The 26,219-nt window shown below is 37.4% G+C and overlaps 2 protein-coding genes across 8 annotated transcripts in view; both read left to right on the plus strand.

Moving 5' to 3' along the window:
• grk3 (G protein-coupled receptor kinase 3) overlaps positions 1 to 12,706 on the plus strand; it is a 60,634-nt gene extending 47,928 nt beyond the window's left edge. Inside the window, exons 16-21 of the mRNA XM_081354668.1 lie at positions 250 to 316; positions 1,505 to 1,600; positions 1,940 to 2,102; positions 3,646 to 3,782; positions 6,728 to 6,841; positions 9,556 to 12,706. Of these exons, the coding sequence (XP_081210794.1) occupies positions 250 to 316; positions 1,505 to 1,600; positions 1,940 to 2,102; positions 3,646 to 3,782; positions 6,728 to 6,841; positions 9,556 to 9,717 (739 nt within the window). The 3' untranslated portion in view covers positions 9,718 to 12,706. The remainder of the gene's footprint in view (positions 1 to 249; positions 317 to 1,504; positions 1,601 to 1,939; positions 2,103 to 3,645; positions 3,783 to 6,727; positions 6,842 to 9,555) is intronic.
• A 2,073-nt stretch (positions 12,707 to 14,779) lies between these two features.
• myo18b (myosin XVIIIB) overlaps positions 14,780 to 26,219 on the plus strand; it is a 56,927-nt gene continuing 45,487 nt past the window's right edge. For 2 of the 7 annotated variants that reach the window (XM_081355110.1, XM_081355112.1), the window contains exons 1-6: positions 14,788 to 14,918; positions 17,582 to 17,720; positions 20,958 to 21,107; positions 23,089 to 23,508; positions 24,446 to 24,506; positions 25,404 to 25,516. In XM_081355110.1, coding sequence (XP_081211236.1) covers positions 23,164 to 23,508; positions 24,446 to 24,506; positions 25,404 to 25,516 — 519 coding nt within the window. In that variant the 5' untranslated portion in view covers positions 14,788 to 14,918; positions 17,582 to 17,720; positions 20,958 to 21,107; positions 23,089 to 23,163. Of the gene's footprint in view, positions 14,919 to 17,581; positions 17,721 to 20,501; positions 20,520 to 20,955; positions 21,108 to 23,088; positions 23,509 to 24,445; positions 24,507 to 25,403; positions 25,517 to 26,219 lie in introns of those variants that run through there. The other 5 variants (XM_081355111.1, XM_081355113.1, XM_081355107.1 and 2 more) reach the window with 4 other exon arrangements.

Below are 26,219 nucleotides of genomic sequence, written 5' to 3' on the forward strand. Positions count from 1 at the left end.
AGCCTATTTCTTTTTTTTTTCTTTTCTTTTTTTTTTCACAAAATTGCTTGTATCGTCGCAAAATGTAAATTATATAATCGCACTTCTCTAATCTGCTAAAAACAACTATAAGGCATGAAAATAGACATTATAAACATTAACATTTTGATCTTCTGTAAAGTTGCTTTGAAACCGTGTCTATTGGGAAAAGCGCTATACAAATAAATGTGACTTTACTTGTCTGAATGTGATCTCTTTTACACACTGTAGGGCGTCAGAGGTAAAGGAGCATGTGTTCTTCAAGGGAATTGATTGGCAGCAGGTCTATCTCCAGAAGGTGAGACCTTTGACCTTCTGTTTTCGGGATCAGCCCTAAGACTCCTTGTCGAATAACGTATAGTCTGTTAGAATATTGTTTTGTGTAACTGCAATGTTTAACTGAATTAAATTAAATTAACTCTAATTTAGAGTCCGGATAGTTGACTAGCCATCCAACAATCGATTAGCAAGACTAAGATTTTTTTTCTTTTTAGTGCTGCTGCTTTAAAAGGAATAAATTTAGACAAACATCATCACGGAGAGTGTGCATTAGAGTGCTGACACAGTGGCTGTTAGCACGCTAAAGTCCTCTCCAGGAAGTTGTGACTCCAATTTCATCCCCTTTACAGCACCATCAATGCACAAAGTGAAGCCTTCAACAATACATTTTTATAAGACAATTACTGTCAAATCACTCAAATCACTTCCTGTGAGCAGTGTTCCCATTAGTGTGCACAATCTGTAGATTTCTGTATATAGTTGTTTTCTTTATAGTTGGTTACTGAGCCAATAGAGTGCAACAGTCTTTTCAACAGTATTTTTTTTACTGAATTGGTGGGGAAAAGCTACATTACCCATGATGCTGTACAGAGAATTCCACCAATCGTAGAGTTGTGGTGAGCAAATCGTGCCAAAAGAGTTTGCAGGGAACGCGCACTCCCATGAAGCACCACAAATGACGTAATGGAGTCTTGCTATGCTATAAAAATACTTAAAATTTTGTGTATATATGTTTATCACGCAATAAACTTGCAAACATATTGTTTCTATACATTTAATCAACACCTTAAATGAATAGTTTTAGATTTCCCCATCGTTTTTAATTGGATCCTATTTAATCGTCATTCACAAGGCTTCATGGAATTGTAGTTCTTTCACTCACTCAAGCCAAAATACTTTTTGCTTTAAAAAAAAGTTGATGATGTGATTCAACTCATAGCTGGTTTGGCTTGCTTTATGCCTTATAATGCTTTAACAAAGACTTATATGAATGTAAAAAGTACTTCTGGAATCAACGCAGCAGAAAAAGTGGTCGAGCACTATTGCGCTTTACATGTTTTATGACTGTTTTTTAACACTCCTGATTGGTTCCTGATGTAAATGAGCGTTTATTCTGCAAGATGAACTAGTCAGTTGTTTTACACATTCCTGCCATGGTAATTTTTCAGATGGTTTGTGTAATATATAATCTGCTGTTTGGTTGCAGTACCCACCTCCCCTCATTCCCCCCAGAGGAGAGGTCAACGCTGCAGACGCCTTTGACATCGGCTCCTTCGACGAGGAGGACACCAAGGGAATTAAGGTAAAACCAGTCACCATGGGACCAAACGGGCTGGCAAACAAGGCTGATGTCTTTGCTTCAGCTCAGTGGATTACAGATTTTCAAGTGTACCCAAGTGTAAGCACTGAAAGAGCTGTATAAAATCTAAGAGCACTTGAGCTTGGGTTTCATGCTTTAAAATCTGCAGGAATTTTCCATTATGCTGTGAGCTTTTTAAATTTCTCCCTTGTTGCCAAAATTTGACTTCCAGCTAAAAGTCTGGTCCACATTGCAACTTACTCTCGCTAAGACTGCCCATGTTGACAGAAAGAGACTGTCTGAATTGAATGTCATTGTCATCTTTGTGTGTCTCTCTCTCAGCTGCTTGACAGTGATCAGGAGCTCTATAAGAACTTTCCTCTGGTGATCTCTGAGCGCTGGCAGCAGGAGGTGGCCGAGACTGTGTATGACGCTGTCAATAGTGACACGGATAAGAACGAGGCGCGCAAGCGGGCCAAAAACAAGCAGCAGGGCCATGAAGAAGGTGAGACACTGCACATTAGGATTTGTTTTATTGTGACATTAATTTCTTGTATAGTTTACCCCAAATTCTCATTTCCTTAATGTAAGATCGTTAAGATTAATGATAATATTAACGATCATTCCATGTTTGGGGTCGGTCAGATTCTTTATGTTTTTGTAAGAAATCCCTTAAGCTCACCAAGGCTAAATTTATTTGATCAAATGCAGTAAAAACAGTAATTTTGTGAAATATTACAAGTAACTGTTTTATATATTTTAAAATGTAATTTATTCCTCTGATCAAAGCTGAATTTTCAGCATCATTACTCCAGTCTTCAGTGTCACATGATCCTTCAGAAATCATTCTAAAATGATGAAGAAATATTTCCTATTATTGTCAGTGTTGAAAACAGTTTTGTGATGGTTCATATTTTTGTGGAAACCGTGATGCAATTTTTTTTCTTCTTAATTTCTTGATGAACAAACTTCAAAAGAATAGCGTATATTTGAAAAGGAAATATTTTGTAATATTTATAAATGTCTTTTGTCACTTTTGATTAATTTAATGCTGAAGATAAGTATTAATTTCTTTCAAAAAAGTCTTACTTTTTTTATTCTATTTTATAAAATAATAAATATAAAAAATATTCAAAAAAAACAAATCTTTTCATATACACTTTCATATTTGTGTGAGTAGCGTTTGTGTCATGGCAATGTACACAGAACAGCTGTTTGCAAAATGCTGTTTGTAAACATCCTGTTTGCTATATTCGGCAAACTCTCATTTTCTAACTTCTGAGAACTATAGCGGATTGTTTGGGAGTGTTTTCATGAAATTTTAATGAACAGCCACTCTAGGCGTCACATTGTCTGCAGCACTCGGTCATTTACCCAGGTTTCAAGGGGGTCCAAAAGATTATTTTTGGGTGGAAACTCCAGTTTGCATTAAATCATAAGCCGTATACGGAATTGACAAGCAGTAATTTCACACAGAGGTGCCGAGAGAAGAAAACGGCCTCTGCTACGGTAGTGCTACATTCTCCAGCATGAATTAAAGGCCCAGGTGACGTCAGCTAATCATCTTTCACAGGTCCAGTGTCAGTTCCACCAGTGACCTCGAGAACAGGCTTGAACCCTGCGTACTTGTTAGCAGTGCTGGAGCCACGTGCTTCCCTCAAGGGAAAGACACAGCACCCATCACATGACCGTCTGTGTGATGGTCAGAAATAGATCTGAAAGAGCCCATGTAATTTAGCAAACCCTGAATTAATCGCGTGCGTCATGACCCCAAGATACAAGCACAGGAGTTGTGAGCAGGAATTCAAATGGCTTAAACCTCAGTGAGAGTTAAAAGGAATAGGTGACCCAAAAATATAATCCTGTCATTAATTCACTTTTTATGTCTTTCCAAATGTGACTTTCTTCTCCAGAGCACAAGATTTGTATTAATATGATTGAGAGAATACCATAATTGAAGTAAATACAGCAATTTGTAACAAGATGACGTTAAGTGTCCAACATTTGAGCATTATGTAATTGCGAGTGTCTGTGCGGTGTTTGTGCAGACTACGCGCTGGGGAAGGACTGTATTATGCACGGCTACATGCTGAAGCTAGGAAACCCCTTCCTGACACAGTGGCAGCGGCGGTATTTCTACCTGTTTCCCAACCGTGTTGAGTGGAGAGGCGAAGGAGAGTCTCGGGTAAGTGTTTTTGTGTGTTTTGTTTGTGTGTTTGAATCTGTATAAGGGGTTAATCGACCATTTTCTGAGAATGAACATTGCCTGTGTGTCCCTGCGCTGTAGGAACATTGGACTAAAACTTTAAAAAAACGTAAATTCAAGGTGAGTCTTGTGCATTTTAGCTGATTCCCCCTCTCCTCGCATTTTTCATCATCTATTTTAGGCCAGGAATTATCATGATTTTGTTCAATATTCTGAGAAGGAGGGGAGGAGGAATCGCATCACTTTAAAGATTAGCTTATGCCTTGTGTAGTGCTCCATCCTGCTGCGAAATTCCCCATAGTGACGCAGGTTCACCTGCAGCCTGGGTGGTTAAGTGAAGCCGTGAAACATTGAGACGCCCACCTCTCTTTTTAATATCCTCTGCTCATTTCCACCGCTAAACCAATCCCTCAGTCTTTCCCATCCGGAGGAAGCGATTGCGTTTGCGCGCAGGTCTGTGTAATGCAGAAGTAGGTCACTGCAGATTCCCTGGGGACAGAGAGTTTCTGCCCTGATCTGTAACTAAGATAAAGAAGTGCAGATTTCACCAGTTTCCTGCATTTTTAACTCCCTGAGCTCCCAAATCTTCAATCTGAAGGGTAAATGCACTTCCTGTGGAATATGCTGGAGACGAGATGCATGGAGACGGACATGGAGACTTTTAGAGAGGCAACCTAGATTTAATTCATTCATTCATTTATTTGATTTGATTTTAAGATGCTATATATTGTGCTTTTTGAACTTATGTCAGACTGAATTTTATGTATGATCTTTTAGTTTGAACCCATTCTGTTCCAAATAAAATAGTTCATATTATTATTAATTATCAATTTAATATTAAATTCACTGGATTATCCAAAAGTTGCTATAGCAACATGGTAATCTAATATTTAAAATAAATACATTTTTATATATTATAAATATATATATAGAGATGTAATATTGGCTATATAGTTTGTATTCATGTATACATATGACCCATGCTAGCAAAATGAGTCTTGAGCAAAATGTTTTCACATTCTCTTTTAGAAAACCTTCAAAATTATGTATGTTGGAATCAGACAAAAACTTTTTGAAGTCGATTGAGTCAACAAAGTCAGTTTTCTGAAGGTTCCAAAACAAAATCACCTTGCAACCATACCTTAAAATCCCTGGTAATAGCAGCTAATTTGGCACAAACCAAGTCATACACAAATATCTATAGGAAAATACATATATACTTTTTTCCCCCATGATACCACAATTGTTTGATTAACATTGAGACAGACAGCCCTATATTAAAACCTACTGTATCACACGGATCTAATATAAATGTTTCACATCAGATGTTTCCCCAACATTTAACAAAACGTTAACTTAAGACATAACAGATGATGTTTGTGTGAATACCCGCCAAGACAGATATTTTGAAATGGGCTACTGTAATTCTGTGTATATCGGGATTGCACGCTGTGTCAGGCAGAGCGAGTAAGATCGTTTTGTTTACATCAGCATGAGTTTGAAAATCACATTTCATTGGTTCAGACTCATGCCATCTAGAATTCACTATGAATATTCACAAAGTTGGAATGCTTCGCTTTAAAAAATATAAACAAATTTTTGTAAAAAACTCTAATTTGACCAAAATTTACTAAAAAAAAAAAAAAATTATACTTTTGTCTGTAGCTCGTAATGAACCTGTGCTCTTTTTGCCAGCACGGGTCACATATATACAGTACTGTGCAAAAGTCTTAGGCATGTTAATATCTTCCCCCCAACAAAAAATGGTTTTAAGTCAGTTATTTATATCTTTTGCTGTAGTGTGTCAGTAGGAAATATCAGTTTACATTTCCAAACATTCTTTTTGCCATTAATTGTAATAATCCAGTTAGATTTCAATATGCATAAGGAATCTGACAACAGCCAGGATGATGTAATCTCACCATCATCGAGTCCGTCTGTGATTACATGAAGAAACAGGTTTCTTCAAGCATCTCGGAGACGTTCCCGCATTTCTTCTGGATTTATTAACATGCCTAAGACTTTTGCACAATACTGTATTTTATCATAACACAAAAATAACCTGTACATTCCTAGCTTTATGCTATAATACAGTGTTATTTGAAAAATCATTTTCTATCCTGGCAAATGGATCAGTGAATAAAATGTTATTTTATTTGTTTTACTGTGTTTTTGAACTTATGATAATATTACACTAAATATTTAATTGAATGGATTATAAATACAAAAAAGTAATTACAACATAGGTATTTAATTATTTTTATTATTTTTTAAAGCTTTAATTTTTAAGCAAAAATAATTATATTGTCTAATTTACTGTTACCATAATATAAAACTTTGGTCATTCTGCCTAACCTTAGAATTTAATTCTTTTCTTTTTCCATTACTTAAAGATCACTGCATCCCTTGTTGTATGCTGTGATTAAAGTGCTGTTTGAAAACAATTTTCTATTCTGAAAGCTGGAACACAGAAGGCGGCTTAGGGGAAAAAAAGGTTTAGATTTTCACATAGAAGCATATCAGGGTCCATAGAAACCAGACTGAATGCGGTTGTCATTTAGAGGAAAAATGTTTGTACAGAAGTGAGATGTCTTCCATTTATCCTTCGGTCTGATGGGAATCAGGTATCCGAGATCAGACAGTTACATGATATGCTACGTCTGCAGCCTGTTGTACCAACACTGACTCATTGAGTACAAGAACAGCTTGTCACCCTCGTAGCCTAAGACAACCTCTAGAAGTTCTGCCTCTGTGAAAGTGCAAGTGACGCTGATAGATAGCATGTACCTGAAGAATAGTATAAAATCCCACCCATGCAGAGCTAGCGGCTAGCGGGTAGCATGGCGTGTTGCTCACAAACTCAGTAGGATAGTCTGTGAGAAGACTCTTAGAGGGATGTGCTAATTAGTCTTTCCTCCCTCCAGCAAAACCTGCTGACCATGGAGCAGATCGTGACTGTGGAGGAGACGCAAATCAAGGACAAAAAGTGCATCCTGCTGAGGATCAAAGGAGGGAAACAGTTTGTCCTGCAGTGCGAGGTAGGACACCTTCATGCTGTTCTCACTGTCTCATTGTGGGTTTTCCTCTCCGTCTTTTGTTCTTGTCATAAACAAATCATACATTTTGTATTTAAATGTCACTTATGAGATTAAATAATGTAATTTATAATAATAATAATAATATACAATTAATAATAAATTTTACCTGTCTTGTTTTTTTTAAAAAAGAGAAGAGAACTGGTTTCAGTCTCAAAAATAGGACTGAAAAAGTAAAGCACTGACTCTGTGGGCTTCTTATATATATGATATTAAATTAAAATATTTAATTGGATGTTAGACTGGATTAAACCCCCCCAATAAAAAGCTATTGCAGCATGATAATTTAATATTAAAACAAAACAACAGACATTTTTTTCCATGATTTCTTTTAGTAAAAACAATTATATTGTCTGATATACTGTTACCATAATATTAACCCTTTAGGCGCCAAGTTTTTTTTTGAAAAAATGCTGGATTTTGACATCAAAATTTCAAAAGCTTGTGGCTTGAAAGGGCTTAAATATAGAGATATACTGTAAATTAGAAAAATGTTGGGGATGACTGAAAGTTTATATGGGGTGTAAATATACTAATCTAATTTGCATATTATGACGTCATCAGGGGGCGGCCCTCTTGAATTTCATAATATTCAGGAAATAGCAGATATTGAACTGATGTTTGAACTTATTTGCATGTTTTATTTTTATTTATCCTCATTCCAAATGATGAGAAAAGAGGAAACCAACAATAACAGGAGAAAGTACTAAATTATTACTATACTATATAGTAAAATGCATGTGAACAGTAGCCTACTTTTTGATCAGTTCATCAGTAATATTCAGGAAATAGTAGATATTGAATTGATGTTGAAATTTATTTACATAAGAGGAAACCAACAATAAAATAGGAGAAAGTACTAAATTATTACTATATTACAATACTTTAGTAGTAAAACACATGTGAACAGTAGCCTACTTTTGGATCAGTTCATCAGTAATATTCAGGAAAAAATATATATAGAGTGTTTTTTTTTTTTTTTTTTTTGTCTTTTTATCCTCATTCCAAATGATCAGGAAAAGAGTACACTAAGCTTACGTCCACCCCTGCCACCCCCATCCCCGTTGGGCAAATGGTCAAAATGATCTGTTTGTGCTTCGTGAACACTCGCACCTTGCACGGTGGCACCATTGCGCGGCAAAGATGTACCGGGAGATGCGCGCGCGTGCGGCACGTTGCGCGGCAAAGATGTACCGGGAGATGCACGCGTGGCACCATTGCGCGGCAAAGATGTACTGGGAGAAGCGCGGGCGGCACCATTGCGCGGCAAAGATGTACTGGGAGAAGCGCGGGCGGCACCATTGCGCGGCAAAGATGTACCGGGAGAAGCGCGGGCGGCACCATTGCGCGGCAAAGATGTACCGGGAGAAGCGCGATCATTAGACGGCCGATCGTCATTTCCAAAAGGCAAATATTCCTCTTCAGAGTCAGAATCGGCGAATAACATTTGAACACATCCTCACGGACCACAGTACGAGTTTTTATTAGCCATTTTCTCTCACAAATCTCACAATTTACTCAGACGCTCTGAACTGAACTGCTTCCGCATCAATGACACGATCGCTCACTTGCTCTGCTGTTTCCTCCAACACTTTGAATAGGAACATGACGTCATTTTGGTCTTGAATCGAAGTATTACATGTCTGCCATCTAGTGGTAGGGAATAAAAATGAGATATTACACCATATTAGGATATACAGCCTGTTTTATTAAGTATGATGTCTTGTCGCAATTTTGCGACTTTGGCGCTTAGAGGGTTAAAGCCTTGGTCATAATCCCCAACCTTTGTTTCTTTCTTCCCCTCTTCCCATCTTGCTCTTATATCGTCCTCTGTGGGCTTCTTATGTGTGAAAATATTAAATTATCCAGATAAAAAGCACAGTCTCTGTTGGTATCCGTATGTGCTGCTATGAACTTCTGTTCTAGGAAACGTTCCTTATCTCTTGAAGTTTTTGAGTCTGCTTTCTGCTTATTCCCATCAGCGCAGGAGTAACATCGGAAGTGCATGTCCACACATTTGCAGACCTTTCCGAAATTAAACCACATAAGAGGCTGATTTAAAATGCTTTTTTCAGGCCGCTCGTGCAATACAAATAGCTTTCACGTTAATGAGCCTTCAGACATTTGCATGCCAACGATACTCTAGGCACAAAACAATACAAAGCACACCAAAATATTGGTGCATTTTTTTTAGTAGAACAATTTTTCTATCAATATGAACATTTACATTTATTCATATAGCAGATGCTTGACTTACAAATGAGGAATACAACAAGCAATTCATTTTGAGGCAATAAACACAAGTGCTAGTAAAACGTTTGAGACACCGTAGAGAATAGTACGCGTTAGAATAGGGAGGGATTACATTTTTTTCTAAAAACAGAAAAAGCATATTTAGGCACCAATACTTTTTGAATAAAATAATTTTATTTCAAATGAACATCTCCCTTGACTGGCTTTTCGAATGCTGTCTGGTTTTGCCTTATCTACAAAAGATGCATTAGTCCAAACTCGTATTTTAAATATCCTTTGCATCCAGTGTGCCTAAAAATGCTGTCTAGGTAGCTTGCTAGGGTTTTATCCATTTGTGTTCTTGCTTTGTTAAAGTAATAAATCAGATTAGCAATTTATTTATAATGTTCTTCCTCTTCTTACAGAGTGACCCAGAGTTCGTACAGTGGAAGAAAGAACTCACCGAAGCATTCACCGAGGCCCAGAAGCTGCTGCGTCGTGCCCCCAAAGTCATCGGCAAGGGGCGAACTAACGTGGTGGAACTGTCCAAACCTCCGCTCACTCACCGCAACAGCAACGGCCTGTGAGCCGCCCACCTCCCGCCACCCTTGTCCACTGCTCCTCTCCATCCTTTTCATCAACACACACATGCACACGCTCTCACACTCTCTCCCAGCAAAACGCTTGTCCAGCACTATCAGGCTTCCCAACCGGCACAGCGAGCCGCCACATGGTCCATCTTGGAAGGTTCTGCTGGGCTGCTGTTCCACAACTGTCCGTCAATCAAATGCACATACACACACACACACACACACACACACACACACACACACACACACACAGTTCCTTGGGGTTGGCGTCACTCCAGGATAATGCTCGAGAACAATCAGCGATGTCAATGCTGCATCTGGGACCTTGTTTTGACCAGTGGTGCAGGCTGGGATACTGTGCCTCTGTTGTGAGCGCGCCACTCTTGTTTCTTCTCTGAACCCCACATTCTCCATGCACACGCTGGCATGCTCGTATACAGGCAAAGATAAAGGCCTCTGCTGTAAGGGTCCCAAAAACCCAACCAATGTTCACTTGGAGCTTCTTTCCCAAGTGGCAATGTGCTAGAGCCGGACAGTATCAGTACTTCTGCTGTTTGAGCCGGTGGATCCTTTTTGCCAAGGGAAACTAGAGCCATTCGGTCTGAGAGAGCTAATCAGATGGAAACAATCTCAATAGACGATGGCTTGAACAATATTACTCCCATTGTCTTTTCATGTCCTTTGTGGAAACGCCAAGGCCACCTCACTGACTGTGCAGTTCTTGAAGCGTATGCTTTGCACCACTTTCTGTCAACATTGTGGGTGCTTGGCATGCATGCAGTTTCATACTTAAATGGACTCTGATTTGTGGACTGTTGTGGCACCCAACCCCTGTCCTGTACTTGTAAAGTACAAAGTCTTCTACACTTCCGTAATACTCGCTGTCGGATTGAACAAGTGTAACAGCATGAGCTGCGAGTGTTGTGCACATCCAAGTTGTGCTCTTAAAGGACAACAAACTGTGTAAAAATTAGGGAGCTTTTTTTTTTTTTTTGGTGCTCAGCCCTTGTAAACACCAAATTCAGTTGGGTTGCTGCGTGCCCGTTCACGTGCATTAAATGCGTGTACTTGTGTGTGTACACGATGCAAAATGTAGGTGTTGTTGCTTTAAAGGATATGCCCATGTTGTCACCTGGAAGAATTGTTTTCTTTCACCTTGAATGTATTTTTTTGTTTCTCTTTTCGTCTTTTTTGTTTGTTTGTTTTTCCGATGGTGGAGTGATTTACGCTGCTTGACACAATGGGAAGGAATGTGGCGGGATGTTTACGAGGACACGCCCCCTTCTTGAACCCAACCCCCTCCCCCTTGAACTCACAGAAGTGCAAAAAGTGCCAATGAAATAAATGTTGACTAGAGACACCTGAGAATTCCTCAAGTCCAGGCCGCGTCACCTCGATCTCCCTGTGAACGGCTCGGAGAACAGTGTTGGAACCTGAACGCACAGGAATAAACTGAACTGCAGACCTCCAGTCGCTCGAACAGCTTCGGCGTACATAGACGCCAGTGGACGGTTGACGATGCATGATGTCTCGGTTAGAGGGACCACTTAGGAAGAAAGCAGCAGCAGCATCCCTGGAGTCTTTTATCCGACTGTATATACGAATCCTTTCTCTGTGCATCTACAGTATAATCTTCTTGACAATGTTTGCATATATGGCGAATCTCTGTCTCTGCCTGTCTGTGTTTGTCCCTATGTCTCAGCTTGGGGGCGGGCGGGGTGGGCGGGTTCACGTCTGTCAATCTGCGACACGCGCAAACCTCAGGCTGAGAGAACTGTGCGTTCGCGCCTCTTTTAGGACCATCGGTGTAAAAGAGCGGAGAGTTGGATGACTTATCTCATAATGAGGTGCGAAGAGGTCTTCTGTCTGTCTTTGTGTTTAGTTATGCCGGCGCTTCTGAGGGTGAGACGTGCAAAGCGGCATCACCATTATCCATTTACGGGCAGACACACTGTTATTCAGAACGAAGGCAGTCCGCTCGCACTCACAGGTGTTCGGAAAGGTGGGCTGCTTGGATCGTGGAAGGAGAGACAACTTAAAACCATTTGTTGTGAGGCTTGATTTGAATATAGTTTAAATTTTTATATTGTTTTGAATGTGACGCAAATGCAGATTTCTATAGATGACATATTTTTTTGAGCATGTTATGTGCATTTATTTTTGGTCTATTTTTCTTTCTTTTTTTTTTTTGGTTTGAATGGAAAAACAAGCACAGCTTAACAGGCATGAGATGATTTTAAAGAAGTGTTTTCTTCATGTATATTCAGGTTCTTTTTTTTTCCATGCAGTAATTTTCTTTTTCTATGACTCCTGTCTGTGCATTTCGAGTGATTTGCATGCGACGCCCTGCAAAAATTGCAGGGTTTTGGGGAGTCGACCAGTTTTTGTAGCCTTTGAGTGTCTGGGAGGTGCCATCCTGAGGATGTTTTAGTGCCCTTCAAGGGTTATATTTTCAAACCAAAATGGCTTGTTTTGAAATATTATCTCTGCACTTTTCCATCACGCTTCACGAGCTGATGAAAAAATAAATGTGCCAAACGACTGTAGGAGAATGTCCTTGAACCAATGAAAAAGCTCATGCGACGCTCGCTGTTTATTTTCAAAACTAAAATTGGTACGTTTTAACAGGCAAGTGTCGACGAGTTTGAGAAAGGGTACAAAAATGTGACCAAATTCAGGTGACGTGGAACAAGTGTGCCGCGGGGCGAACGATCCTACGTCATTGACGATACGCCTCAAAGCTACTGACCGGCGGCGGCCGGTACCGTGTTTTGAAACTGCTAGCCCGTTTCTCAAGAAGGGTGGCACCTCCGCCAGTCCTAAATATCCATGTTTTATTCAGGGGTTTTATATTTTATTTTAACGGTAGCTTTTCATTCACTTCGTCAGTGTTTGCTTCATTCAAGTGCTTGTGTGTCTGTTCCGTAGCGGTGAATTTGTCTGTGGGCGAACGCAGGTTTTGAAACGGAAGAGGGCGATAAATAGGAATAAAAAAAAAAAAAGAAAAACAAACTAACAAAAATCTAAGTATATATGTGTATATGAAATGAAAACAAATGAGCTTAGGTTTATTTAAAAGATTTTACGACGTAGACACACAAATTGACTCGGGAAGGGATCGGGTTTGATGTGAGTTCAACTATTTGTGGTGAAGAATCAGCTCAGATCTTGCACATAAAAGTTTAGATATTGTACCTACAAGTTACAGATTATTATTTTTGTTTGTTTAATACAGGACTCTCTTGCTCTCTTTCATATTTATTGTCTGGTCGGGGAGCTAGTCCCTCTGTGCGTGGGTTTACCTAGGGCACGGAGCTGTCGAGTATCCGGGTTTACAGTCAACCGAAACTCTTTTTCATGTGTCACAAACAAACGCAAATACTACTGTCTGGGGTTATTACCGTATAAGGTTATGATGATAATGATGACGATGATGATGATTATAATAATAATTATTGATAATATTATTCAATGAATGATAATTGTTATTAAAAAAAATTCTTTTGTTTTTTGTTTTGTTTTTCAGAACAGCTAGGAACATGTGTGTTGGACTGCTTATAAAAACAGTTCAGAAATAAAAGCCCCTTTTTCGTGTTGCCGTGTCTGTTGTCTCCATGCTTTCGGGATTTACTCTGTTTATATCAGAACAAGGGCGCTGGTTCTTAAAGCAGTCGATTTAAGCTAACTCTTCAGTGCAAGATTTATGAACTGAAACCACAATTAGGCGACTTTCAGGGCAAGTCAAAGCCATTTGGAGGAACTGCGGCCAGATCTCGGTGTGATTGTGCTGTGCATTAGTGTTATGGAGTCCTCTCTTGGATGTCCTCCGTTATCCTGCAGCTATAATCAAAGCTCAAATCAATCTAAGGGTTCTTGAGGTTTACCATCCTCCCCATATTGTAATATCTGTCCTCGTTCGCCTCTCTTCTTGGGCCTAGATGTGAAAAGGCTAAATAGTGTTTTTAACTGCACTGATTGAAACTGCAGCAGCCGCAAAAGTATTTGGACTCGAGTCAATGTCTAAATGTCATTAGATAAGAAAATAAAAATCCTGCTAGACTGGAGTCAGCTCCCCACTGGAAAGTGTTTTCCTTAAATTGTTTCTTTAAAAGGCTTTGTTTTTGTCCTCATGCAATTGCATTCAAAACTGACCCTTTTATTTATTTTTTACATGCATTCGTAATCTTTTGTCATTTGCATATGGTATATACTTTTTATCCAAAGTGACTTGCATTGCATTCAAGGTATAAATTTTATCAGGTCATGCGTTCCCTGTAAATCAAACCCATGACCTTGGTATCGTTAAGCGCAGTGCTGTTCTGTTTGACCTCAAAATGTGAACAACTGTCCTCATCCGTTTTATTTTTTCCATCAATATGCCTTAAGATAAAGCAAGACCTTCCGTGTGAAACTGATTTAAAATGAAGTTTGCTAAAGATTAAATTTGTAATCTTGAGATCAAGAAGGATGTCTGAGTCCTTCGTAATATCGTAAAAAAAAGAAAATCGTAATATCCATTTGCCTCGGGTGGTTCTGTTCTCTCTCTAATTCTCTCTGACACCCTCCTCCCACAGATCTCACCTCCCACCCCCTGCATCTCACAGCTGAGTCTGTCCGTCAAATCCCACCGCCAGACATTAGGAGCCCTGCGGACTGTTGACTTGTTCTTTTTCTAGCTGTTGCCAAGACTTTGTGTTTTCACAGGTTTATATTTTAACAAATATCCAGGTGCACTTTTTATCCTAAAACGTCTGAAGGAAATGGGGTTATTCCGAACATCTGACCCCTAGCAAAGTCCCTGCTAAACTGTTACGAAGTATTGGCGCCAAATGAATCGAGCATGTTTTGAAATCATCTATCATGTGATTTCAATATTGAAATCATTTCCAGCTTCGCCCCGTTTACAGCACTCTTCCTGTGTCAAAGTGTTTCCCAAACAGGGTAGTATGTCCCACTTCTTCTTGCTGTGGGATATTTATAGCCAAGTCTTGTGTTAACTCAGCTGCCATGCTTATCCGTGTGTGTGTGAGTGAGTGAGTGAATGTCCATGCCACTCTATTTCAGATTGTAGCTTCACCTCCTCAGTGACAGTGAGACTGTGTGCCTTGCTTTTTGCCTCTTCATTTTCTTTACCGGAGTTTCACACATACAATACTTTCATTGGATGTATTTTTTTCCATAGAGGAAGCCATCACAAGGTATGCCTGTTGTTTCTTCTTATTGACACCCAAATGTTTGTTTCATTTGTAGATACCGTGATTTATTTATAGATCCCAGACTCTCACAGATATCCCGGTCCTGTACGGCTGGTCTAGCCGGCTGGTGTTCTCCTAATGAAATTAGGGACGTTTGGCTTCATGTCTAGGCCCAGAAGTTGAGCGCTTTGTTCTGGTTGAGAAATTAAAGGCCTTCTGTTTGGATCGACGGGATACTCTGCTACTAAACGCGGAGCTGACTCAAGCTGAAATCTGAGCTCTGTCTCCCAGGATCATTTTCAGCCTCTGACTAATTTGTTTTGTTGTTTGCCGAGTAATGTCGAAGTGGATGACAAGATGTTGAGGTTTGGCAGAGTCTGATATAATTGCATGCAATGTCATGATCCTGTGACCTAAGCTTCACATGAATCAGTGTTTTTGTGCATGTGCACTGATGAATTGATTTGCAGGAAACAAGTGAGCAACCATTTGTCTTCTAGAAGAAGCAGTTCTTTAAAAAAGGTACATGGGTCTTTTATATATACCATGGTATTCAATGATTACCATATTCATATAGGTATTTACATGATACACCAAGCTACTTATATTACCATAAATACAAAAATCATGGTATCTCTGTGGTACCAAGGTCAGAAATTAATCAAATGCCCTGGAATTCAAAATGTTTGTTACATCCGATAGTCAACACTTGAAGTGGATCGAAAAAGTTCATCAAAGTTGTCCTAAGACAAGAACGGGTATTGTTGAAAAGGTTTTGATCCACTGTTGATCCACTGATGTTGACTACTGTATGTGTGTATATATGTGTGTGTGTGTGTGTGTGTGTGTGTGTGTGTGTATATATATATATATATATATATATATATATATATATATATATATATATATATATATATATATATATATATATATATATATATATATATACACACACACACACATATATACACATACATACATACACACACACACACACAGTAGTCAACATATGAAGTGGATCAAAACCTTTCATCAGAGTTATACATAAATTTTGAACAATACCCGTTCTTGTCTTAGGACAATTTTGATTAACTTTTTTGATCCACTTCAAATGTTGACTACTATCTACTATATATATATATATATACACACACACACACACACACATTAATATTCTAGACCTTATTGTATATTTCATGTAAAAAAAACATGAGTTTCAGTTATATAGATTGCGAATTGGTCAATGAATGTATTAAAATGAGGGATAAAAGGTTGGCAGTATTTTCAAAATGGTTAGAAAAAATATACATGAAACACCCTGTTAATTTCTAACACCATGGTACATGCCCAAAAAATAATAATAATAATACCATGATGCCTTTTAAGATGTATATTAGAAATGACATGGCAAGCAGTTCATTTATTTACTTTTTTATTTATTCATTTTTTAAACTAAATTTGCACGCACGGCTATCAGCTTTGATTTTTGTTTTTTATTATAATTTATTAGATATTTTGTGTATGTGAACACAGTATTTTATGTGATTTAACAAGTAATATAGGTTTTGGTCGTCATATAAAATTTAAGTATCCGCTATTTATATTGGTAAATCCCTTGAAGCTGTTTGGTTTGCCAAAAGTGGTAATACTGGTTTTTCAGAAATATAAATGCTTAAAACAAGACCTTACATGAACAAAGTGTCAACAAAGTGAAACAGATTTTTAAAATGAAAAACTGCTGGCTGAACGTTGACTGTAATGAACCACAGATCTGTGCTGTTTTCAGTCAATTCCTGCCATTTGGCCTTCATTAGAGCCGGCTTCTGGGTTTGCTTTCATCATTTGTTTGTGTTGTTGGAGCGGGAGGTCTGTATTTATCATGGAGCGAATGCTTCACTGAAGACTGCAGAAGAACATAATCTCTTTCATTTAGTATGTTATTGCCTGGACAAGCTCAGCTGGATTTGTCATCATCATCAACAACAACAGCCTAATTCTAGATTTTAGCATTTTCTGGATATTTGCCTGTGCATAACACACTGCCTTGATATCAGGCTGTTTTGGGTGGTTGCCAGGGTGTTTTTTGTGGTTTCTAGGGCATTGCAAGGACATTACCCCTACCCCAAATCAATATGATATTTAGTTTCCTAAATATGACTCAGTTAAAGATGTTTTTGTTTGCTAGCTAATTTGTTTCACCAATTCTGGATTTTAAGACACCATGTTTATTTGGCGGGAATCTCATCTCACACATAATGTATGTGCAAATTATATATTATATTTATACTACAGGGCATTTGAATGCTTGAATCTGATCAACAAAGGTTCTTACAGCCTACAACAGCAAAATAACCAACATTTATTGAAATATTTTTGTAATAATAAAATGTCACACAAATTTCAGATTTAAAGAAAACGTCGATTTAGAGAAAATATAATAAAAATTTCATGCAAAACATTTATTAGTTATTACTTATATTTATAGAATATTACACATTACAAACAATGCAAAATATTATTTATTAAAAATGTATTATAATAGTAAAATGTTTATTTTATTTTAAAAATATATATTACATTACAATTTATTTTGAGGTTAAATATGACCCAGACATTTCTTTATGAGATAATTCTGTAATATTGTCTGTCTGTTTCTCCCTTGGCAGGTCCACAGTGTCACTGTTTCCATTTTTTTGCTCCACTTTGTCCTGCTCAGCATCACACCTGGCTGAGATCTCCCTGCCTTCACCCCTCGTCCCGCCATGGCGCTCTCCTCACGCTTAAAACTCTGGGAACAGAAGGGAGGTGCAGGACGGCTGCATGCCTGTAGTTCAGCAACTAACCCGCACAAGTTCAACAATTAATCACTGTCCTTTTGTAGATGCTTGTAGTCTGTTTTCAGTCTCACCCAAACCACCCACTGACATTCATTTTATAATGAAAGTCAAAATACTGTGTGTCTCTTTAAGTCTCTGTATTTTCTAGTCAGGGAACATAAGAGGGGAAAGACTTAAATCTGTGCTTGTCAATATTACATTTCAATTACATATGTGAAATCTAACAATGGTATCATAAATGTAGCTTCTTTACCTCAAATCACACACACACACAACAACTATTTTCAGGCAAGTCCTACTAATGCATGTCCTAAGGTTAAAAAATATATTAAAAAGATAGTGCTATAACCACAATTAACTCCTACTCCTCAAGTTAGGCCCTCATGGGTGGCTAATATATACACACATATTTTTTTTATTCGGCCAAAATATTTGTAGAATATATTCTATACAGTATTTTGTAAACCTCACTTAAGAAAATATTTTTCATATTTAAAATATATTTCGTTTAACCCTTCAAATGGTAAAGTATATATTAGAAACATGAATTTGAGGGGCAAGAAAGTTTTCTATCTTTGAAATAGACTTTTGGGTAAATGCATAATATATTAGATAGATAGATAGATAGATAGATAGATAGATAGATAGCACAGGTAGCCTACAATGTGTTAAAGAGTGCTTAATCTGGAAAGCATCTGTTGTACAAACATCTGATAAACATATTGGAAAAAACAGTTTTACATGCCCCTCATTAATATTGCAGATGAGTAAACACTCTAAAAACTATCTCCTGCAGATGAAAATGCGAACATCAATTAGACGTCTCTGTGATGTGCGTGTGCTATCAGCGATAGCGTTATGGAATAGACATCTGTCTGACTGCATACATTTTGTTTACAATATGTGTGCCTCACCAAATGTGTCCAACACCAAATAATTCATTAATATTTCATAACAGTTTTAAGTAGGCTTTAATTCTCACAGTGTGACCCTTGTTGCTGCCACGTTGGTCTCTCTGGTGGTCCGCTCCCTATGGTTCGCTAAGATGACAGTATTCTTAGCATCGGTGATGTTTTGTGGTATATTTAAGGTTTTAGCTCCATTGAATCTGTCATTAGGTCTTTAATATTCTAAAACGCATCTAAATTACTTTTCCAGTTGTTCTCAGCTGCCATGTGCATGTAATTATACTGTAGCATACATGCTAAAGCTATCTTTTTCCCAGGAAGCTTTAGCTCGTTGGTATTGCAGACTGGACTGTTTCCACTGGCTAGCTGGCATGAAGTGCAGTTATTTTACACTCTATATAGTGTTACGGCTCTGTTGGTCTGCTAAAGGCAACCCACTGCCCTCAGCTAACATTCAGCAGCTCACCATGTGTTTAATATCACTGTATGTGCTGCTAATAGAGTGTTGAGGGAAGCAGTGGAAACTGTCAGAACGTTTATGGGAAGATACTAACAATATCGTCTTTAGAGTTCACCCACATAAATTTACCGTGGTTTTACAATAGTACAACTACCTCTAGTAACTAGGCCTACAGCATTTTGGTTGAAGATTCATGCTAAATAGTCATGCTAATATTATGGGAGTAAGAGCAAAATTTTCACAAAGATTCACAATATGTTGTAGTAGCCGCCTACATTTGCTTAATTTTTAAATTGCTATAAATTGTTTCATACCAAATAGCATTGTTAAATGTTATATTCATATGACCTGTGTTTACTATGGTCTTACTACAAAAACCCTATTCATATTTACTATGCATTAACTATGGTCAATTTAAAATGAGGGATGTATCTATAGCTTGTTAGCAAAAGTAAGCTAGCAAGCTACATACTGAGCTTTAGCAAGTTAGCATGCTGGATAAGGGAAGGTTAATTATTTTCCCCAACAAAAGTGTGCTAAGCTATTATTACCATGTTTGTTTGGGCATGGCTCTTAATACCACTGTAAATTAAAACTTACATTAATAATCATACATTACCATGGTATTTAAATTATTGTTAATGTTAATATATTAAAATATTAGGGTATTACCATTTAACAACATCAGTTTACTATGGTGTTTTCTTAAATACAAAATTAATTGTTTATTTATATTGGAAATGCATTTAAAAAATGGCAGCATTTATGATAAAATACTAGTAAACTTATTGAAAAAAATATATTTATATAAATATATTTTAACATCTATATTTACCACATATTTTTGACCATTTTTGTAATATTTAAAAATATTTAACTAATATTTTTTGTACATTTTTGAAAGGGAAAATAATCCAAAAATCTCTTTTTATTATTATTTTTTAAGCAGTATTTTGTATTTGATTATCAGATAAAAAATATAAAACATCCTTAAAACAACATGCATTCACTTGCATGTAAATTATGACAAAATGTTAAAGGGGTGGTATAATGCCCTTTTCACAAAATAAAATAAAATAAGTCTTTGATGTCCCCAGAGTGTGTATGTGAAGTTTTAGCTCAAAATACCCCACAGATATTTTTATATAGCATGTTAAAATTGTCACTTTTTTAGGATGAACAAAAATGCACCGTTTTGTGTCTGTTCCTTTAAATGCAAATGAGCTGCTGCTCCCGGCGCAGAGGCCGGAGCTTCAACAGCTTGAGTCCTTTTACCTCACACAGACATGCACTGAAAATTTCAAAAACTTTTAGCCTTTTATGTTCAAACCGGAGTCAGACAAAGATGGAGAGACTCAAGAAGTGACAACATGTAGAAGCAACAGGACATTTCTGTATGGTTAGTTGATGAATTTATGTTGCTGATATGTAGTTATCTTCTAGTCATTGATTAGCATATTCTGTCTTGATAATCTATAAATCATGTTCTGGGGGCGGGGTTTATGTAAATTTATGTCACTAACCCGGGAGGAATGTTGTGTAGACCCTACCAGCCGTTTGTTGTAGTCCTTAAAAAGGAATTTCTTTAAAAGCAAATATCTCCCTTTGCTTTGAACTTTGAGCTTCATAACTTTGCAGATGTTGTTTATGCTCAAACAGCAACATTACACACTAACTAAAGTTAGAAAAGTGAATTCATAATCAACCACCCTTTTTAAAAAAACGCATGTTTGCAGTGGGAATGTTACCCTCTAACCATTTTTCATGTGATTTGTGTCAGTCAGTTAGACATGGACAGTTCATGACGTGAGCTCCTTTATTCCCCATCTGTGAACAGATCAAGGAGGAGAAGAAGACACCAGAAGCCGTCGCCGCACAGCCTCCTCCTCCTCTCTCCGCCGTACCTGGAGGATTCCTCAAACAGTTGGTGAGGGAGACAGAGAAAGAGACACGGCACAAAGAGCCAGAGCTTAAAGAGGAGAAGGCGGTGAGATCGCACTTCAATGGGTGGGATTCTGCTGGAAAAACCCAAGTGGTGTTCACTGCAGAGCCAAATGACATCCAGCCCCTCCTCTCTGGATGTCATGGGTGGAGCTTGACCTAGTCCAGCTCCACCTCTGTGGATCTAATGGGTGGAGGGATAGAGTTATGTGTGGGGTTAGACCTTCTAGCTCCACCCATTACAAATTACATCTAGAGAGGAGGAGCAGGACTTCAGACTCCACTCATGGCTCTGCAGTGAGCAGCCTCTCGAAAAAACAGGTTATACAGTTTATCGTGGTCAAGTTGGTTTTTTAAACAAGGAAGCTGGTGATTCTCAAAATATTCTTAAGAATGAAATTCTTTGTAACTGCTATTTTACTTCTCATTTTCCAAAAATGAAGAATTCTGTCATCATTTACTCACCCTCATGTTGTTCCAAACCTGTATGAGTTTCTTTCTTCTACTGAACACAAAAGAAGATATTTTAAAGAATGTTAGTAACCAGACAGTTGGCAGCATCCATTGACTTCCATAGTATATATATTTTTTCCTGCAATGGAAGTCAATGGCTACCATCAACTGTCTGGTTACTAACATTCTTCAAAATATCTTCTTTTGTGTTGAACAGAAACTCATAGTGTGGAACAATATGAGGGCAAGTAAATGATGACAGAATTCTTAATTTTTGGGTGAACTATCCCTTTAAGACTAAGGTTCAGAATATTTGTATTCCCAAAAACATGTAAGAATGTTCTTATCTTTTTTTCTTAAGATAGTTCTAAAGATAAAACTTGCATAATTTGAATTCCTGAAAAGAATGTTCTTCATAATCATCGTCGTCAACTTGACACCCATGATTGATGATTGATAAAGTAAACAATGATCAGTTATTAATTGTGAGTGAAGTAACTTTTTGCTAAATTTGAAATTCAGTAACATCTCTACAAATCATGATATTTTAGCACAAAATAACTTTATAACACACAGCATATTAAAGGTGCTCTAAGCGATGTCACACGTTTTTTAGGCCAAAACATTTTTTTCACATCCAGCAAACATCTCCTCACTATCCGCTAGCTGCCTGTCCCCTGAACACACTGTAAAAAACCGTGGGGTATGTAGACAGCCCAGGCTCCACAAACGGCAAGAAAAACAAACTGGCCCAGTCTTGGCCACGAAACATAACAAACAGTGTTCCAGCCAATAACCGACAAGAATGATTTGGGGGTGGGGGGGTTAGTGCGCGTGCACATGAAGGGGGGTGTGAGGAGTGGAGGAGAAAGAAGCATGAAGAGGGAAGTTAGCTAGAGGAGAGATGTCCTGACAATGACTAACGGTAAAATTGTATATTCTTGAAAATTTTGATATGGCTGACACACGACCAAAGAGACGACGTTCCGATTTTACATCGGAAAAGCGTTCAAAAGGTGGCGAGAACTCTGCCGGCAGAAGGGCTTTCAATCCGACATTCAGGTGGCTCTGTTTTTGCTGGACAGGCGAGGAAATCCAGTTTTTTTTTTTTTCTAAATGGTTCATGACTGTTTCAGGAAGCACGGAAGGGAGGGGGAGGGGAAGGGATGAGGAGGAGGAGGGAGGGTCGAGCTAGCCTCCGTTTTGTTTGACAATACTTTGAGCACTTAGAGCACCTTTAAAAATGCCATTTCAAGTAAATAGTGTGCACACTTATTATGATTATTACGGTAATCTGCAGGCAGCCCAAAAAGGTGTTTTTCATTTCATTCACTTAGGAACAATCTTAGAATTTATCTTAAGAAATGTCTTAATGTCTTTCTTAAGAAGACTTTCATGAATCCAGCTTCAGGTTCTTTCAAACATGTGATGCCACTAACCTGGGAAAACTTTTAGTATTTATTAACTCAACGTTATCAGCTGGTTTTCATTGGGTTTACCAGCAGGGGATGGTCTTTTTGTCATAAGAGTATGACTTACACCAGTCTCCATGTGGTTTTTAATGCTCCTCACAGCCCAGTAAACTCAGCAACAACCTGGTCCAGAATTTCTTACTTCCCGACCAAACTCCACCAATACTGGAAGCGGAGATGGCACTTCGAGCAGAGCAGCTGATGAACGGAGAACGGGGCCGCCACACCAATCTGACAGAGAAGAAAACCTCCTCTCCCAGGAGGATAATGTCACCGGAAAACCCAAGAAGTCCGAGAAGCGACTCAAAGTCCATGACTCCAGAGATCAACGGGCAGACACCGAGCCCCAGCACAGATAAAGCTAAATCTCCAGGTCCACCAATAGAAAAAGAAGTCAAGAAGGAAGACGTAAAGGTACAACAGGAAGTTAAACCGCTGAAACAGGAAGTGAAAGAGGTGAGGCAAGAACCTGAGGGTCAACTCACTGTAACCCGTATAAGAGAGGAGCCCAAGGTGCCAGTGGTAGGTACAACCAGTGTTGCTTCACGATGCATTTATATTATTTTTATACAGAAAGTAGATTGATTTTGCCCATCAGGAATTGATTATATTATGAGATCACCGATATTCACTTCAGTTGTTATAAATATTTTGTATTATTGTTGTAACTGGTATTACATTAACATTAACTCACTGTAAAAAACAAAAACAAAAAAAAAGATTCAACTTAAAGTGTTCGTGCTGACTTAAAAAAAGAAAGAAAAGAAACTTAAAATTTTAAGTTAAGTCAACTCAAATATCCAAGTTGTCACTTAGTACAACTTCATATTTCACACTGACTGAGCTTAAAATTTAAAGGCTGCACGAACACTTACTTTTTTTTAAGTTGAAACATTTTTTACAGTGCCTTAAATTGTTCTATTAAATGGCTAGTTTTTAGCATTGTTATATTTGTAGGGTTATTTTAGGGCTATTTATTTACTATTTTAATATTTATTAATTATATTTGTATAATTTATTATAAATGTTATATTTGTATTAATTTGTTATATTATTTTTTTAAATATTTTATTTATATATATATATATATATATATATATATATATATATATATATATATATATATATATATTTGTTATTATTTATATTTTATTATATTTTATTTTTATTTTAGTATTATTTAGTATTTTATTAATATGAAGTACTATTTTAATGTTAATCAATGTAGTACATCAACTTCAACTTGTTCATTTCAGTTAGTAACCTAGACAACATTTTTAAAGCTCAAGTTTTTCCACTGATCATTTATTTTTGCTTTATTTCAGTGACCAAAAATGATTTTTAATATTTTTAATTTGAGTTTTAGTTAGCAATAACAGCACTGGAATGTAGAAAGGTTGTTTTACATCTGCTACACTATATCTGTGGCCTAATTCTCTCTTGCTCTTTCTCTCTGCAGAGGGATGTGTGGTATGAAGCTGGTAAGATGTGGTACGCTCACAAAGATGGATATACACTCGGTTAGTCAGCTCTTGTACCTGTTCACCTTACATTAAGAGAACAAGTTGTGATGTTGATGCATTGACTGGTATTTTCAGTAGTTGTTTGGGTTCATCATTCCTGAATTGCATGTCTGAAGGCTAGAACAGCTCTCCAGTCCCGTGGTGTTAAGTTACAGGTTATGAATAGCGTGTTGTCTTAGAGGATGCTATTTACATGTGGTATTATTGATTTTGGGACCTTCCAAGAGTTCATTGTTTTTGCACTATGTGAAAGCTGCCCCATTTCCCTATTTTAGCTTAATATTGCTTAATACACAACTCTTATGTTGCAAGATTCTCCTCTTTGCATGAAACATAAACTCTACTCTGTAAATTGTGGCGTGCTGCTAGCAGGCTAATCTTCTTCCTCCTCAGTTTAGTGATGAATGGGTTTAGTGTTGTTATCTTATCAAGCCTCGCTAAATCTACGCGCCCGAAATGTCATCATGTTATAAGTTTCAAAGATTAACTAATGCAAAAAAACACACACACACACACACACACACACACACACACACACACACACACACACACACACACACACACACACACACACACACACACACACACTCACACTCACACTCACACACTCACACACATACACACACACACACACACACACACACACACACACACAGTACTGCAGTATCTTCATGAACCCAAATCTGTCAAGCTTCAAAAAGAATAACAAAAGCACCATAAAAAAATGTCCATGTGATTTGTTGTGTAAGATTTGATGTGAATTATGCTTTCAAAGTGTCAATGTTGCATTTTTTAATATGTGGATGCAGAGGAAGGGAAGATCTATGCCCTGTAGAGAATTGACATTGATTTGCGTTGAGTATTAGTCACCTTTGACCCCTCTGACTCTCACAGTCACTCAGCTGAAGCCGGACGAGGGCACACCGGATCTCCCCGACGGCAGGGTGAGGGTTCGACTGGCCTCAGACGGGTCCCTGCGTGATGTCACCCAGTATGAGATCGAACAGGTGAACTTTATTCACTGCTGCTGTTTATTGAAGCCCGTTTCCAATATATGAAGAAAAAAAAAAGTCATGCTTTTGTAAATCGTAATTATGACATATTGGCATACAGTAGTTAATTTTAACATAGTTGAAATTAAGTCTTAATTAATTAAATCTTAATTAAAGATTTTTCATCTCAAAATCAACTTAGTATGTCATAATTTTGTTTTTTATCTCATAATTATGACTTTTTATGTCATAATTATTACTTTAAACTTTTTTTATGTCATTATTCAGTGTCATAATTTGGACTTTTTGTCAAAATTTTGACCTTTCATCACATAAATGACTATTATTCATAATTTAGACTTTTTATGTCATAAATATGACTTTTGTATGTCATAATTTCAACTTTTCAACTCATAATTGACTTAGTAATGAGGCAAGTCATAATTATGAGATAAAAATTTGACATACTGACTAACCCTAACTTTATCTCATAATTTTGACTTTTTATGTCATATTTAAATATTAAAGGCATACTTTTTATATTAAAGGCAACCATAATTTCAATTTAGTTTGTCATGATGTCAACTTTTAAGTCATAACTATGACTTAGTATATAATTTTCAACTTGTGTCTCATACTTGTGACATTTTAGAACCTTGACTTAAGAAAAAAAATTAAAGAAATTCATACATGTTTGGAAAACTTAAGGGTGAGTAAA

The sequence above is a fragment of the Scardinius erythrophthalmus genome, assembly GCF_964197995.2.
Source record: "Scardinius erythrophthalmus genome assembly, chromosome: 23".
NCBI classification, from domain to species: Eukaryota; Metazoa; Chordata; class Actinopteri; order Cypriniformes; family Leuciscidae; genus Scardinius; species Scardinius erythrophthalmus.